The 16,995-nt window shown below is 39.2% G+C and overlaps 2 protein-coding genes across 5 annotated transcripts in view; one reads left to right on the top strand and one right to left on the bottom strand.

Moving 5' to 3' along the window:
- Positions 1-16,995, top strand: part of WWOX (WW domain containing oxidoreductase) — a 576,016-nt gene that overhangs the window by 534,025 nt on the left and 24,996 nt on the right. The window contains exon 9 of the mRNA XM_081963372.1: positions 10,508-10,692. Within this exon, the coding sequence (XP_081819498.1) occupies positions 10,508-10,692 (185 nt within the window). The remainder of the gene's footprint in view (positions 1-10,507; positions 10,693-16,995) is intronic.
- The window catches only part of MAF (MAF bZIP transcription factor), a gene marked incomplete at its 5' end in the record, with an annotated part of 353,201 nt that continues 346,927 nt past the window's right edge, over positions 10,722-16,995 (bottom strand). For 3 of the 4 annotated variants that reach the window (XR_014176242.1, XR_014176243.1, XR_014176244.1), the window contains one exon: positions 10,722-12,129. The remainder of the gene's footprint in view (positions 12,130-16,995) is intronic. The other variant, XM_081963383.1, reaches the window with a different exon arrangement.

Raw genomic sequence — 16,995 nt, 5'->3', positions numbered from 1 at the left:
TCACAGGCAGCATTTTGACACTCTTAACTCCATCCTGAAGATGACTCTGCCTTTCCTCTTCATGCCATTCCACTATTGCCAGTCAATTCTATTTCTTTTGTGTCGATCCTGGTGAAAGAAGCCATGTTTTCTCCTGTGGAGACTGGAGATTTTCAGTGTAGCAAATGAAGGACATTGGAACAATGGTTCCAGGCCATCCTGATTATATTCAGTGACCATGGAATGCTGTGACCATTCAACATAATTTGCCCATATTTTTCCAGATTCTCGTCCAGTTTTAATTGAAAATTGGACAGAAGAGAATTGGGGGAACATTTGGTGCATTGGACTCAGTGTTGGGATTCAATTTTTTTTACAACTGGTTCTGTGGGCGTGGCTTGGTAGGCATGGCATTGCTTGGTGGGCGTGGCTTGGTGGATATGGCAGGGGAAGGTTACTGCAAAATCCCAATTTCCTCCTGATCAGCTGGGACTCGGGAGGTAAAGAATAGATGGGGGCATTTATGATTTCTCCAAACTACTCAAAATTTCCGCTACCGGTTCTCCAGAACTGGTCAGAACCTGCTGAATACCCACCTCTGGTTTGACTGCACCAATATCGTCATTGACATGTTGTGTGCTTGATTGACTCAATGCTCATTTTGCAATTCTTTCTCCCCTGGCCTGCACCTTTCTGACTTCCCATGTTTCAACTCAATCCTAAGAGACCATATCAGGGAAAATCTTTGCATGTGTTTTTCTCAGAACATGAAGTGAGTAGCCAACGGCGTTTATGGGTAACAGTACAAAGTATAAATAGGAACTATCACCATCATTGCTCCCACAAATAGCTTCCTTTGCCATGTCAAGAGTAACATAACCTCAAAAACACTGTTTAGAGAGCATTGAAAGCAATTCTGGGAATTTTAAATTTTAAAATTTAATGCTTAATGCATTTCAATGCTTAAATTTTAAAATTCCTTCTCCTCATCTTTCTTAATCATTGTCAGAAATTTCAAGAGAGATTGTAACACAATAGGGACTGAAACTGTCTTCGTATAGAACCTTTTACCTTTCGTAAACTTTTTGTGTGGATTAACAAGCGTTATCATTTTCTAATACTGAATCCAGGTTTGGAGGTCTGTTTTGCCTCTCCTTCTATTAAAGTATATCCCCAGTTAGGATCTTATGATTTCCCAGCCCCCTTTCCCCCCCCCAAAAAAAAAATCTACTATGAACCTTTTAGTTCGTAGTTTGAGAACTAAGTATGTTTGTTTATTGCAATATCTCTGAGCCCTTAAAATTAATTGCCAAAGTTGGTGTATCGAGATCAACTAGAGTGATTTAAGAATGAATTACAATGAATTTGCTTTAGTTATTCTTTCAGGACTCGGGTTTATCATTAATCGATCGATCAAATATTATTTTAAACTGGCTTTATTGCTATCCCAAAATAGGCTATAAATGTTCCAGAAAAGTCTGACTTGTGGTATGGACAAATTCAGTATTAGCAGCTGGCTGATTTCCACAGAGCACAATTGGGAGAATGTGTAGTGTCCATGCATGAATTTAAACGAATATCTGTGTCACTAATTTAGGTATGTAGCTGATGGTCAGATAATCAACTGTGAATGCATTTCTTGATTTTGTGAGCCAACTTCTACATAGAAGTTTCATTTGAGATTCATTTGAGACCTGGAAAGATAAGTCTGAATACTAGCTCTTTGCAATATACGGCGTTTACTTGAGTTTGTAAGTGTGAAATAAAAGATTTCGGTATTCAGCATAGGGGCGCGGTGGTTCAGTGGCTAGGACGCAGAGCTTGTCGATCAGAAAGTTCGGCAGTTTGGCAGTTCGAATCCCTAGCGCCGCATAACGGCGTGAGCTCTCATTACTTGTCCCAGCTTCTGCCAGTCTAGCAGTTCGAAAGCATGTAAAAATGCAAGTAGAAAAATAGGGACCACCTTTGGGAAGGTAATAGAACTCCGTGCGCCTTTGGCATTTAGTCATGCCGACCACATGACCATGGAGATGTCTTCGGACAGCACTGGCTCTTCGGCTTTAAAACGGAGATAAGCATCGCCCCCTATAGTCAGGAACAACGAGCACATATGTGCAAGGGGAACCTTTACTTTTATTCAGCATAATTTCAAAAGATTTTCTACTAGAGAAACCAAGAAAGAAGAACACAAATTAAAAAGAAATGCACACGAAATGCTGAAAAGAACAGTCTAGTAACAAATTTTTAATGTCTAGTAAGCTTTAAAGAGTTGGAGTAGACTTCTTTTCCTTTTTTTTTTAACAAACCAGTTCAAGTACATGCCTTTGGATTATAAAAGTACCTGAAATTGCCTAGAATATTAGCATGCATAGCTTGTTAATATTTACAAATATTTACACAGTGGGGGAAGAAAGGGAAAAGGAACATCTACATTTATTTACAATCTACATAGGAGAAGAGAAAGGCATCTTAATTGTATTTTTTTCCCTTAAAATACAGATGTTTGAATAGTTAGCACATGCATATTGAGATATATTTTTGGACAAAAAAAGGCAAACGTTTGGAGGGCGGACCGTTTGAATTCTGCTAAGTGTAGCACAATACAAAAGTCCCTTTATTTATTTACTTAAAAACATAGTTCAGTTTTGAATCTACTCTAGTCCCATCAAATGCAGCTAAAATGGTCACGAACACAATGGAGCATTATTTACCCTGGCAATGAATGCGATTAACTAACTATCAAGAAGCTGCTGGTGAATGAAATTATCTATATTTTTTTTCCTCATTATCCATCAACCAACATACAGGGATTTCTCCTTGTAAAAGGCAGTGCCTAAGCTATCACCATTAATTATAGACGTGATATAAATGAGATGCTACAGTATGTACTAAATGAAATATTAACAAGACCAGTGTCTTTTAGCCTGAGAGATGCACTAAACTCAATTCACTTTACAGCAGACTATCTATGACACATATATTATAGAGGAGAAGCCAGGTTTATAGCCAGAGTCCAGACATTAGAGGCTGCTTACTAGATCTGTATTATTGCAAAATACATTCCCTTAATTAGCTTCTGGAAGACAGAATTAACACGTAATACTTTACCCTATCATATCATGGCATCTGCGTTCCACGCCCTTGCTATTCCAAGTGCATTTCAACACTGAAATTTAAATATGTAATGTGCAAGTCATCCGAAAAACTTAATCCCATAGAAATCACAAGGTTTCATTGGGTTTAGAATGGTGGTATATGTTTAAGCCTAAAAGCAATATTCTATCAAGAACACATCAGTTTCGTTCATAGGAACTTAGACTTATACGAAGTCTAAGTTCCTATACAAACATCTTTTTAGTAGAGTTATGCCCTAAACACTCATAGGAATAGATGTGTCTGTTATTTTATGGTTTTAAAAAAATATAAAATAAAAGTCTTGGAAGGTTCAGTTAGCTCTTTCATGGCCATTTGGATCAATTTCCCATTCTACCTCACAGTTCTTAAAATCATCATAATCATCATTATTAAGATTCCTATCAGATCAGATCAAACTGTTCAGTACAAAATGAAGCCGGATAACTTCCATAATGAGATGTCCTTTCCCCCCCAATATTTTGAAATGAAGAAGCATGAAGAAATGCTTAATTTTGACTAATAACCTCAAGAGTATTAAAGGTTTGTAGAAATATATATACAATGGCATTAGATATACACAATGTATAGAAATAATATATTTAAATATTATTAAAGTTAATTATAGATAAATCTTCAAAATACTTCAAAGAGAAATAACAGCAGAATGCACCAACAAGCTCTCGGTCATATCTTCTCTGTGTGGGGTGTGTGTGTGTGTTGTGTATTTGTGTGAGAGAGTGAGTGGAGGGCGGGAAGTGGGAAGAGACCACTCTGCCTTTGTGAGAAACCAATGCTTACTCATAAGCAGTAATGAAGTCTACCTCTCTGACCTACTTTTTATAATGGATTTTATAAATGAGCAATCTCCACGCTAATTTTAACCACCTCCATACCGATTTTAATACATGGTAATGATGCAGCCTAGTTGGTGATTCCAAGTAGAAGACACCATAAAATTATTTTTGGGGAAACTGATTCATAATCTTGAGAGCGCACAGAGGCAGGTCCTAAATGCGTGGAAGTCAGACGTTAAAGGTTCAACTGTACGGTTAACTACTTGGTGTTCTTCCTGCTGAAAAGTATGCTAGACTCCAAAGCTAGACATTGTTAAAGCTACATAGTCTCCATTTGTTCATTCCTGCCCTCCTAGAGAAGGGAATATGGACATGTATATAACCCTGGCTGATCCTTTCAGATTATTTATCGTTATGGTGATTTGGGCAGACTAGATGCATCTTACATTACTGAAGGGCGTGTACATTCACACTCTTCACAATAGCAGAGTTGGAATGGACCTTGGAGGTCTTTTAGTCCAGCCCCCTGCTCAAGCAGGAAACCCTAGACCATTTCAGACAAATGGATGTCCAATCTTGTCTTAAAAACCCTCCATTTGTTGGAATACCCACAATTTATGGGGGAAGATGGTTCCACTGGGTAATTGTTCTGACTGTCAGAAAAAAGAGAAGAGGTGGAGAGGACACCACTTTCTAGTTCTTGGTCTAGGTTCTTCCCCTTCTCCCTGTGAAAGCTCACATCCATCCATTCTTGTACATACAAGATGGCTGACTATGAGTCCTAATTTATAAGGAACATTTGTCTTTATGAAATCATCTCTAGATGAACAGTGATCGAGGTCATTCTCTATTGGAAGGAATGTCACATCCACATGATACTCTTAAGAAGGGAGAACAGGAAATTTGGAGTTCTCCATAAATGATTAATATGTAAACAACAAATTCAGCCAGCACACACAAACATGCATTTTTCTTCCCATCATGAAACAAACCTACAACATTAAAGTTATTGTAATCATTTCTGTATCCGTGCCTGCATACACACATTAGTGCAACCTCAATACAGTTTCATGTTCTCCGACAATGTGAGCATATAATAATCAGAATAAGACATGGACTGGGATCTTAAGTCACTGTCCTCCATCTGCTGAGAGATTATGGTTATCCAATAGTTGTCGGACTTCTGGTTTTTGTTCTTGTTTTTACTTTCTTATACATCCATCCGAATTAACTAAACACACACTAGGTTGTCATTCTAAAATCTTTGGCGGCTCCTGGCTCCTGTTCAAAATTAATTAAGAAATTAACTCTCTCCTGTCGTGTTTAACTCTCCATGTTATGGGGCCAAGGAAAGGATAGGAATATCTATTTTTGATTCTCCCATGAGACATGGGAGACTAAAACGAAATCAAATTACTTTCTGCTTGTGAAACTTTTATAAATAAAAACCAACCTTTCAACACATCTATAACTCTAAACATTTCTATAAGACAGGCACACCAACTGAGCTCCTGGCAAACAACTGATCCCCAAAACATGAATGGTCCTTCTATAAAGTGCCAGCAAATTATATTTTATTTTAACAGAGGAAAGAGACTCATATTGGTGATGGCATGGAGTAATACAAATGCCATAATGGTTTTTCATAATATATTGATTGCAGTTTATTTTGAACTTTTAATGTCATTTAAAGTTTCCTTCCATCCTTTCTTTCCTTTGTGTGTATGGGGCTGGTATATTTTAGGATGCTAATTTTAGCAAACATAAACACTTTGAAAACAGCAAGGTCTGAAAACTAAACATTTACGCCTATAATGTCTTTCTACCAGGAACACTAGACTACATTAGAATACTAATGGCTGCATTACTTATAATAATGAGATTTTAAAAACCATACATGCCTATGAAAATGCCCTCTTCCCCTGTAGCATTAAGACAGTTCAATATTAATTTGTATTCATTGCTTAATTGATTGCAATTATCCACCTCATCCAAAATGCCTATGCAGTAGTAACCAGCTACTAATTCTACACAGAATGAGGCTCCCATACCTTTCAAAAACTCTTTAGTTTTTGCTGTTTAGAAGGCCAGAACCTGAAGAGGCAACTCAACACTTTGGCCACCTAATGAGAAGGAAGGACTCACTGGAGAAGAGCCTAATGCTAGGAAAGATTGAGCGCAAAAGAAGGGGATGACAGAGAATGAGGTGGATGGATGGAGTCACTAAAGCATGAGCTTAAATGGACTCCTGAGGATGGTAGAGGACAGGAAGGTCTGGAGAAACATTGTCCATGGGGTCCCGATGACTGTTATAAGTCGAGGACTACCTGTATATCTTTTGGACTGTAAAAGCTCCCTCACCTAATCCTCTGCAATCTAGAAAGCAACAAAGCAGCAACAGTTCTGAAACTTAATTCACATTAATCCTTGAATATCATCTCCTTCCCAATGAAGACTGCAATTGAGTGCTCCAATCTAACAGCTCTTAAAGCTTTGACTGAATTGGAAACGCTGTTTCAAGATGGTGAAATATTCAGTAGGACTTCGAAAACGTTTTATCTGATGCGTTTGGCTTTCCACACATACCAGAGGTGGGTTTCTACCAGGTGAACCGGTAGTGGTAATTTGGCCTGGGTCACAGAGCCAGCAGCGACCCAGGCTGGCCAGACCCCCGAACCGGTTCCCAGGTCTCCACTGCCGTTGCCGGCATGGTTTTTAGTAGTTTTTCATGTTCTTCACACATGCAAAGAACAATTTACAGGGAATTGTTCTGCAAAGCAAACCAGTAGCAACGCCAGTAGGAATCCACCCCTGACACCTACACATACACATACCAGCTTTTGTCAGAGGTTAATACAAGGGGGCAATCATTAATGGCATATGGAACAGGCAACATTTTGATTGTTTGAAAAGAAGTGGTATGAAAGCTATTTAGTTTGCCCAAACACTTACAGAATTTTTCACCTTAAAAAAAAATCACAACAAACCCTCACGGACCATTTGTAGCAAGTCACACAATCGTTACCTGAGAAGTGTTTAATTAAGCTGTTTAAAAGGGGAGTACTGATGTGATACAAAGTTCCTGGTACAGGCATTGCACCAACAATGAACCTATCTTGTCTCAGCAATATGGAGGATGGCCATTCATTGGTCCCTACTGATGAACTAGAAAGATGGTAAGGAAGAAGAAAGTCCATCTTCTCTGTCTCTTCTCAATTTATGCATTTTAACCAACCAATATCTTATCCATCTTGCAAGATACTCGGACATGAAACATGGAATATGGCCCTTTCTGGAACTGCCTCTTATCCTGTTGGGTCTTATTGTTCTAACCAGTGTCCTTCCTTAAGTGACCATGCTGGCATCTGGCCTACAAATCACAATTTTAAATGTCTTGCCATTTTCCTAAAGTAGCATTATTAACATTAACGCCTAGAGTTTATGCACCGAAGACAAATTCCTTGTGTGTGTCCAATCACACTTGGCCAATAAAGAATTATGTCTTTATTAACAGTAATATCTACTAGATTAGGTTTTCTTGAGAGAACAAGTAGGGGAGTAGAGGATGGGATTTTTATCAACTAGAGGTGATATGGCCCTTCAAACTTGATTGTAGGTAAACCAGCATGATCAAAACAAGTGTACATCTTCTGCATTCTACTACTTCTCATGAATTGCTGCACTGTTCATGAATGTAACCAGCAAACTGAACATATCAAAACTAACATTCAAATGAAGCCTGTAGAACTTCCAAGCAAGTTGTGTTTTTTAACCAAATGCCAATGTTTAATTGGATATGTTTGCGAAAAGGAATTTCCCTTTGCTCTTCAAAGTGAACTTTGCCATTTTCCAGCTGCCTCCACTTATGCAACAGAGTTGGAACCCTGATATAGAAATTGAAAGCTTTAGCACCCCACTCGCAGGAATCTCCTCGGTGCAAGTAGGATCAGCTCATTCCACCAAGAAAGCAAGACTGAACAGATCATGTTCTCGGAAAAAGCTCTAGCAAAAAAAAAAAAAGGACTCCCTTCAGTTCTGTTGGTCTTATGTAAGTAGACACATGCACAAATTAGGTTATGCAAATTTACACAAAGGCAGCCAATTGACTCAACCTCATCCAATTACACAACTCAAATTCCTTTAATTCAGTGACAGCACTAATTAAAATGCCTGTGATTATTTGACAAACATTCAATTTAGTTGGGTCATAGCCTGAGCAATAAGTGATATATGTAATGAGGAAGGGTGTTTAAAGCATACAATTAATTCACAACCGTCTTTTCTTCTCCTTCTGTTGGCATTGTTATGAATAATAATATTATAAATAATATTTGTTTTTATTTTGTATCCCTACTCCCCCCCCTATATATATTAACTATATTCACACTAGCATAAATAACAGATAAGTTACCTCGCTCTTATAATTGGACTCAGACTTTTCAGAAATTGGGACATGTAGTTTGGCAGGAGGGGAAAAATTAATATTTTGCATAGTTAGTATTACCTTTCTTCTACCTTTAGGGAAAAAAATAATAGAAATCACATTAGAAATGACAACTATTCTTTGTATTGACCCATAATATAAGATATTTATGGTATAACATTATTCAAACTTGCTGAAAGACTAAAAAAGAAAGTTTCTGTATGGGCTATGAGTAATTTATGTCATATTTTCACAAAAATAGTAGTAGATAGTTTAATCAAACCCTCTTGTTTCTCCTCTTAGGAAAAAAAACACATTTCCAGGTAAGGGAACAAGGAGGGGGGGGGGGGGAGGAAGCTTCTTCCACTGAAAATAATAAGCTGCCAGATTCTAGATTTGAAACTTCTTACTGGAATATAAGTAGCCACGTCTTTAAATAGATCACAAAACAAATCTCCATCCTTTCCCCCAAATTCAGACAATTGCAACTCCAATCTAATTTAATAATCTTTTCCCAGTGTGCCGTAACAGAGACCTCCAGAACTAGTTTTAAGTCCATATCTTAAAGCCCAAAAGTCCATTTTAGCTCTTCGCTAACAAGTTAGATCTTTAGGTGAGTGCCATCACATTCTCCAATGAATGGACATTCATTAGGAGAGATCACTTTCCATCAGCTAAGACTTCATTGGCAATTCATATATATGTGTGTGCATGCACATAGACCAGGGGTCTCCAACCTTGGCAACTTTAAGCCTGGAGGACTTCAACTCCCAGAATTCCCCAGTCAGCTGGGAGTTGAAATCCTCCAGGTTTAAAGTTGCCAAGGTTGGAGACCCCTGACATAGACAATTTTTGCAACATTTCCAATTGCGTTCTATGTCGCTGACATGGTGGACTTCTCTAACTTTATTTGGAATTTTTAAAAAACCAGAGAGTGATCAGTTACCCACTTATCCAAACAGGGTCTGAAATCCCAAAGGATATTTGGGATTTGATCTCACTTCAAATTCATTCTCCAAATGAATTGTCTTATTAAGGTTAACAACCGACTTGAACGTTCATTTGAATGTAAAAATATTTGGGGCAACATTTGACACTTAGGATGGATCCTTTCATCCAATCCAAGTGGTTACTTCGGCCAAGACATAAGAATCCAACCCATTTAGAAGCAAGGTGGCCTATTTCCTTCTTTCCTAGGACGGCCATTGGTATCTTCTCTTAGCCCCAGTTACTGTCATGGAGTTGCTGATGTAGTCCCCCCACACACACATTCTCTCTCTCTTCTCCCTCACCAAAAACTGTTGGAAGATCTTGCAAGAAGCATGTTCATAGATCTTAGTGAGATCTTTCATTTCAGCACTGCTTATTCATGGGGGGGGGGGGGGGGGTGAAGCAAGAAAGACCTTTGCTGGTGACTCTGCAACAAACACAGGCTGTGATTCTTCTGGAATTGTGTCCTTTGTCACTTCAATGTCTATGTACTTCCCAATCTGTACCTGGAGATCTATTCTCGTTGTGCATTGCCGCAAAGGACAGCCATAGAGGTTCTTATTTGTTGTTTTCTCCATCCCTTTTATGTCAGAGTATAACTTGGCAAGTTAAAAACAACTTGCAAACTTCTTCAAGCTTCGGTTCACAAGTTGAATGAAAATAACCCCCTAACCGGAGAGGGGGGGGAAAGGGGGGCACAAAAGCATTTCTGCCCCTCTTCAAAGCTGTTCAGATTACATTCACTTTTACCCTCGAATGCTAACAAAAACCTGTGTGTCGCTCATAGGAACAGACGATCAACTTTCGCGTCCCTAGGCTGGATTCAGCCGCCTACCCTTCCCTTCTGAATCATGTTCTTCCTGGAAAAACACTTTGTGAGATTGATTGGGGGGGAAAGGCTAGAATTCATGTGATTATCCAGCTATGTTTATTGAGCTGCTACTTAAAGGAGCATCCTTACTCATCTAAGAAAAGATGGATTCACTCACACTTAACTAGACACCACTAATTGTAAGATGGATGGCACAGGGCAAGGCCCTTCTGGACTCACTCTGAAACCAGGCCAAGCTGCTAATGTGCCCTTGATGAGAACACAGGCTTTGTCGAGCTTGCCTGGTTCTAACCTTTGCGTTCACAACATGTCCCCTCACTCCTCTTTTTTGTCGTTGTTTTGTTTTAATTACAGCAACAAGGAGCGGCCACCACTGTCTACTGTGCTGTCGCGGCAGAACTGGAAGGCCTGGGAGGCATGTACTTCAACAACTGCTGTCGCTGTGTGCCATCACAACAGGCGCAGAACGGAATGGATGCGGCTGCCTTGTGGGACCTCAGCGAGAAGCTGATCCAGGAAAGAGTTGGCAGGCAGGGCAAGTAAGGAAATGAAAGACCAGCACACGCAGAGTACAGGGGGGGGGGACTGGGTGGGGTTGGGGAGGTGGAGCGAAAGAAACGTGCCAATGTTGGAACGCTTCCAATCCTATCATCTAGAAGGTTAGAGCTGCAGATTAATTAGCGTTAAATGAAATGGTAGCAGTCATGACCAACAGAAAAACAGACGGGAGGGAAATACAAATGGAGAGCGTAATTTTGCTGGGCTTAATACTCTCAGCTTTGCTTCCTTTGATTTGTGTCTGAACTATTTTTCTTTTGTTAAAAGATAGAGATAGGCTTCATTCGCTTAGCTTTGATTATAGTCTGAAGTGATTTTTTAAAAAAAGATAGAGAAGGAAATATCCAACGGAGGCTAGAAAAAGTTGGAGAATAAGCATTTGGGGGGACGGGGACCGGAAGCTGAATTGCACATTACAATTTTGTAAGCATAATGCCACTCCCCTGTGCTTTCTTTTTTGTGTTTGTTTTCAGTGCACAGCTTGGAAAATAAAGTGTGAAGTGCCTGACTGTATGTTTTAAAACAGGTACACACACCAGGGATATCCCTGCTCCCTGCTATAATGGATGTTTGGTAGCAGGACTAAAAAAAAAAAAATACTTTTCAGCAATGGGTTGAATTGGTCCTTGGAGAAGCTTGATTTCTATACTCTGCTTGGAAAAATGAAACACACATAAGACTTAAAATAACCCCCTAGGAATTTCAGTTTGTTATTTGGATTCTCCTCTCTAAGGAGAATAGTGCAATCCTGGTTTTGCTTTCTGCACTTAAATGCTCAGTAAAACAATCCCAAGTATTAAATAATCGAAAAGTCTTCTTGATAGCAAATGAGAACCACTTTGCCTAAAAGGAGAAGATTCTCAAAGTCCAGGTTACGCCCATTCTAGTTAAATATATATAGTACAATATCCATAAAATATGATGTTAAAAGATACATTTGCAAACCATTCTCTAAATACTGCAGGGTGAACTCGTTTCTTTACAAACACATAGGGTGTAAATAACCAGGGATTAAAGGTTGAGAATTTTAAGGAAAGTTTGATGGACAGCAAATATCATCACCATTGTCCCAGTTCACTCAGCACTGTGTTCATTCAGTTTTTTCTTTTTCTTTTCTTTTTCCCAATTTAAATGTAATAAAAGAACATGCTTGAGTACTGTCACCTGAAGAGAAATGGTTCCTGTGACTTTCTTAGTTCCTTTTGTTTATTTTTGTTTATTTTTTAAGAAAAGAAAACTTGAGGAAAAATAAAGAATTCTTCGACGCCATGAAAATTCACTTTGTTTTTTCCTTGTTCTATCCCAAGTTCATTTGTCTGTAGGTTTTTATTTTTTCCCCCATTGTTTTGTGCTTTGTAGCTTTACTCTTCATGCCAGGAAGTCGTTGTAAGCCATCTGCAAAACCGGCATCGTGTTATCTGCAATAAAGAAGCAAATAAAATAAGGGTTAATTTGACATTGTAATCCTTCCATTTGTAGGGATGAATGTTCTTTTTTTTTTTTCACTACGTTTGAGTTATTGGTTTTACACCTTTTGCCCTTGCGAGGCTGGGATGATGAAGAAGCGTGAATAACAATAATTTTGCTAATTTCAGAAGATATATTCAGGGTTCTTGATTGCAGACAATGGAAATTATAATAAATTTCTTTCTACAGTTTTAGCCAAATAATTTCTTCGTCTGTAAACTTCCATGGTACTAGCTTAGTGCTCTTTCCAGCAATGCATTAAGCAAGCTTCTTTCTTTACATTACAGGGTATAATTATAGTATCCCACATTTTAAGGCAGTTGTATGTATAATATGGTGTATAATAAAAAAAAGTTCTATGATTAAAGGTAAAGGTTTCCCTCCCACACATGTGCTAGTCGTTCCCAACTCTAGGGGGTGATGCTCAACTCCGTTTCAAAGATGAAGAGCTAGCGCTGTCCGAAGACGTCTCCGTGGTCATGTGGCTGGCATGACTAAACACCGAAGGTGCACGGAACCTTTACCTTTACCTTTTATTTCGATTTTTATACCGCCCCCTCTCACCAAAGGGACTCGGGGCGGTGTACAGTCAAATGAAATAGATAAAATAGACGCTGTTACCTTCCCACCAAAGGTGGTTCCTATTTTTCTACTTGCATTTTTTCTACATGCTTTCAAACTTCTAGGTTGGCAGAAGCTGGGACAAGTAACGGGAGCTCCCTCTGTTACATGGCACCAGGGATTCAACCTGCTGACCTTCTGATCGACAAACTCAGCGTCTTAGCCACTGAGCTACTGCGTCCCTTAAACATACATAGATGGGCCTTATTGGCTGCTGCGTCTATCATATATTTGTAGAAAGCTGCTAAAGAAAGGAATACATTAGATTCCCAAGCAGAATTGTTTTACGAAACTGGTCTTTGCTGCACAACAAAACTCTAGCCTTGATCAGCTCCTTACCCCTGCGTTCCTTGCTTTCCATCATGTCAGAAACCTCTCTTTAAGCAACCAAAGTAGCAATATTTAAAAGGAACGAAATGGCTTTGTGATAAATAAAAAGCAACAATATTTCCAAAATAATTGCTTCTTTGCACTTTGATGAATGGTTGAAGTTCTCGATAATTCAAAGCCATTAGCTTTAAATGCTGTATTGTGCTTTGGTACATAATTCAGTGCATTTCCCTTTAGTCAAATTTATTTATTGATCTGTTGATAGATGAAGCATCGGATAATTTATCTAAATTGGTGCCTGAAAGTTTTTCTTTCTTCACTAACAGCTTCCATTCTCAGATTCATTAATGATAGCATCTATCTCTACATACAATTTTTTTTCTCCTGGCGGGACTTTGGTTTGTTGGAAAAGAACACCACACATAACAGAGGAAAACTCTGCCTATCATATTATCATTGTTGAAGTGTCTAGCTTTTCTTATCTTGGTGCACAGATACGTGGTTAGCTGATGTCCTCTGATATTTTGGAAAGTGGTGGAATTTCTTGGACTATAAAGGAGATGGCAAAAAGAGTCCTACTTTTAGACTTGCAAGATTCTGTTCATGTAGCTTCAGAATAAAATAGAATTAGGTTACCTTGCTATATTTCCTTTCTGGTCTATCAGGTAAGTCTGACATCAATCCTGCAGGTCTGAAAGTACAAATCTCTCGCTGTCTCCTTTACAGATTGAGGAATTAGACAGGGTCTCTTCTAAGTATGTTGCCCAACCCTCTATTCAGCCTGTGGGATTTGTTGCCTCTTATCTGACCATTCTCTAAGCAGCATCTCCAGGCTCCGTCTCCCAAGGCCGTAATATTACAGTGGATCAGAATAGTCACCTCTGACCTTTGCATATGTGTCATTGGTGTAAATAAATTGCTGCAAGAGCTTTTTCTAAATTTTGACTACAATGCAAATGTCCATAGCTCAAAATGGACAAGACTCAGTCAAGAATGTAGTAAAAGGTTAAGGTTCCCCTTGCACATATGTGCTACTCGTTCCCGACTCTAGGGGGTGGTGCTCATCTCCATTTAAAAGCTGAAGAGCCACGCTGTACGACGATGTCTCCATGGTCAAGTGGCCGGCATGACTAAATGCCGAAGGCGCACGGAGCACTGTTCCCTTCCCACCAAAGGTGGTCCCTATTTTTTCTACTTGCATTTTTACATGCTTCCGAACTGCTAGGTTGGCAGAAGCTGGGACAAGTAACGGGAGCTCACTCCATTACGTGGTGCTAGGGATTCGAACCGCCAAACTGCCAACCTTTCTGATTGACAAGCTGAGCATCTTAGCCACTGAGCTACCGCGCCCCTTTTAAGAATGTAGTAGAACAATCTAAATGTAATTTATTTCAAATACAATATTTATTAAAACTACATCACTCACTGGTATTGAATACTCTGTGCATCAGTTACTTTAAAAAGAAGAGATTATTATTATAAAAAATGGGAGACCAGAAAGGCCATATTCAACTCTTCAGAAGGAATAAAATACATGCAATTTTTTTGCCCTGAATCCTTCCACAGAACAAAAGGCAAACATCCTTGGGGTGAAGAGCTGAGCCTTAGAAAGTCTTTTTCAGCAACACTGCAATAATTTGACTTATGTCAAGGTTGAATAGCTTTCTGCCAGGTGTTAAAACTCATGACCTTTCCAACCAAATACACTTATACTAACCAGTTTACCACTGGGACAATCAATATCTTGTAAGTGAGATAGTCTAGACAGTTCCTCTTTTGTCCTTTGCTGCTTAAGAATTGATAATTATATCCGGCTAGAAAAGAGAATGGCCTCAGCTGTTTGATAAACACTTTTTCTCTCTCTCCTGCTGTAATTCTTCTTTCTGGTCTTCCACCCCTCTAAACTTTCCTTTCCCTGTTCTGATCAGCCTGTACAAGCGCCTTCCTGAATTAGAGGGATTTTTAAAGGGATTTTTACAAACCAAATCTATGTGTTTGGTCATATGGAAAACGTTTGCAAGAGTGTGTGTGTGTGGGGGGAATAAGAACTATCCCAAGCACAGTAAAAATAAAGGAATAAAGTTTTCTAAACAAAATAAACACTGTTACGGTTCCTGATTTCTTAAGCCCCTTTATTTTTTTCCCCTGCCCTCCTCTCCCACAGTCTGCAGAAATGAACCGTTCCTCATTTCCAAGCTTCTTTCCTACAAGGGCTAAACTAGGTTAATCTTTGGTTTCTGGTATTTGCTCTTCCAATATAATCACTTGCTCTGCCTATTAAAAATGCCTCTTGACAAATCTATATAGTGTCCGAATCACCCTCTTTGAGTGGCCGCAAAAGTCCCATAGAAAAACTTAGGTCAAGCTCCACATGTTACTAGCATACACCTTTATACTCATATATATGTTTGGTGCAAAATTAACAAATATTACTTTCACCAGAGTGAGGCCCCCACTTCTGTTTGTTGCAGTCCAACCAATGCATTGTAGAAAAAAATAGAATAGGTTAAAATTTACTTCGGGCGAGGGGCAGTTTAAACTTTTCTAGAATCATTAAGATGGAGGGCTCTGCATTTAGGACACTGTAGAGACCTCATAAGTCTCCAACATTTTCCATGACATTTTAATTTTCTCCATCAGCTCAGAATGGCAAGGGGATGGAAACAGGACAGGTTTCACACACTCAGGCTTCCAAGTTTCTGTTACATTAGCCTATTTTAGTAAATTAGAATTTCAGTGTTCTATAGATTAGATTAACAGAGTTGGAAGGGAACTTGTAGGTCATCTAGTCCAACCCCCGGCCAAGCAGGAGACCCTACATCATTTCTGACAAATGGCAGTCCAATCTCTTCCTGAAAGCTTCCAGTGATGAAGCTCCCACAACATCCGAAGACAACTTCCCTTCCATTGGTTGATTGTTTTCACTGCCAGAAAAAAATTCTCCTTATTTCTAGGTTGAATCTCTCCTGGATCAGTTTCCATCCATTGTTCCTTGTCTGGTCTTCAGGTGCTTTGGAGAATAGGCTGACCCCCTCCCCTCCTCTCTGTGGCAGCCCCTCAAATATTGGAGCACTGCTATCCTGTCTGCCCTGGTCCTTCTCTTCACTAGACTAGTCATGCCAGGTTCCTTTAACTGTTCTTCATATGTTTTAGTCTCCAAAGTGAAGCTTAGAATATCTTATGGGCAGGAAGAAAGCAAGGGCAGACCTTCCCCAGTAATTCACGAAGTATATGATACTTATTGTGGATAATTGCTTTAGTCTGGCAAGGTTCTGTCTGTAGGTATACAGCAATACAGAAATTGCTCAGAAGTAACTACACATATTGTACCTGGTTCTTTGGATCAGCATTACCTGGCTGTGTTTACCAGAGGGGAAACACAGCCAGATAAACTTATTATAATTTATGGTAAGGCTACAATAACAGAATCTTGCAAGTCTGAAAATACAATTCTCCTGCCATCAACCCAAGAATTTTGGGGGGCCCTTCTGAGCATTTTCCTCCATCCATTATGTACCTGTGCCCCTTTTCTCTGACCATTCCTTGGGCATTTCCCTGGCCAGTCTCCCAAGGTCATTCCAAAATACCATTACAAGATGAGGCTTCTGAAATGACACAAGGATTAAATTTCTGTTGCTTTTTCCCAATGATATTAGCTCATTTTCTTTAAGTCAAGTGTGGGCAATTCTTTCATGGTCAAGAATCCTTCATATAATGAGTTGGGTGGAAGTTGACTCTCACTGATGCGAAGTGGGAAAGATATGGTAAGTCAGGTTTACTTGGAATTTTCTGGATGTGGGGGAAGAGACCAGGAGACATTTTTTTTTGCATTTTTAGCTATGTTTTCTGCATCAGAATGAGAGGAA

This window comes from Natrix helvetica, assembly GCF_964273705.1.
Source record: "Natrix helvetica genome assembly, chromosome: 10".
Lineage (NCBI taxonomy): Eukaryota > Metazoa > Chordata > Lepidosauria > Squamata > Natricidae > Natrix > Natrix helvetica.
The sequence above is the reverse complement of the archived record's forward strand: the minus strand, read 5'-3'. Positions and strand labels throughout refer to the sequence as shown.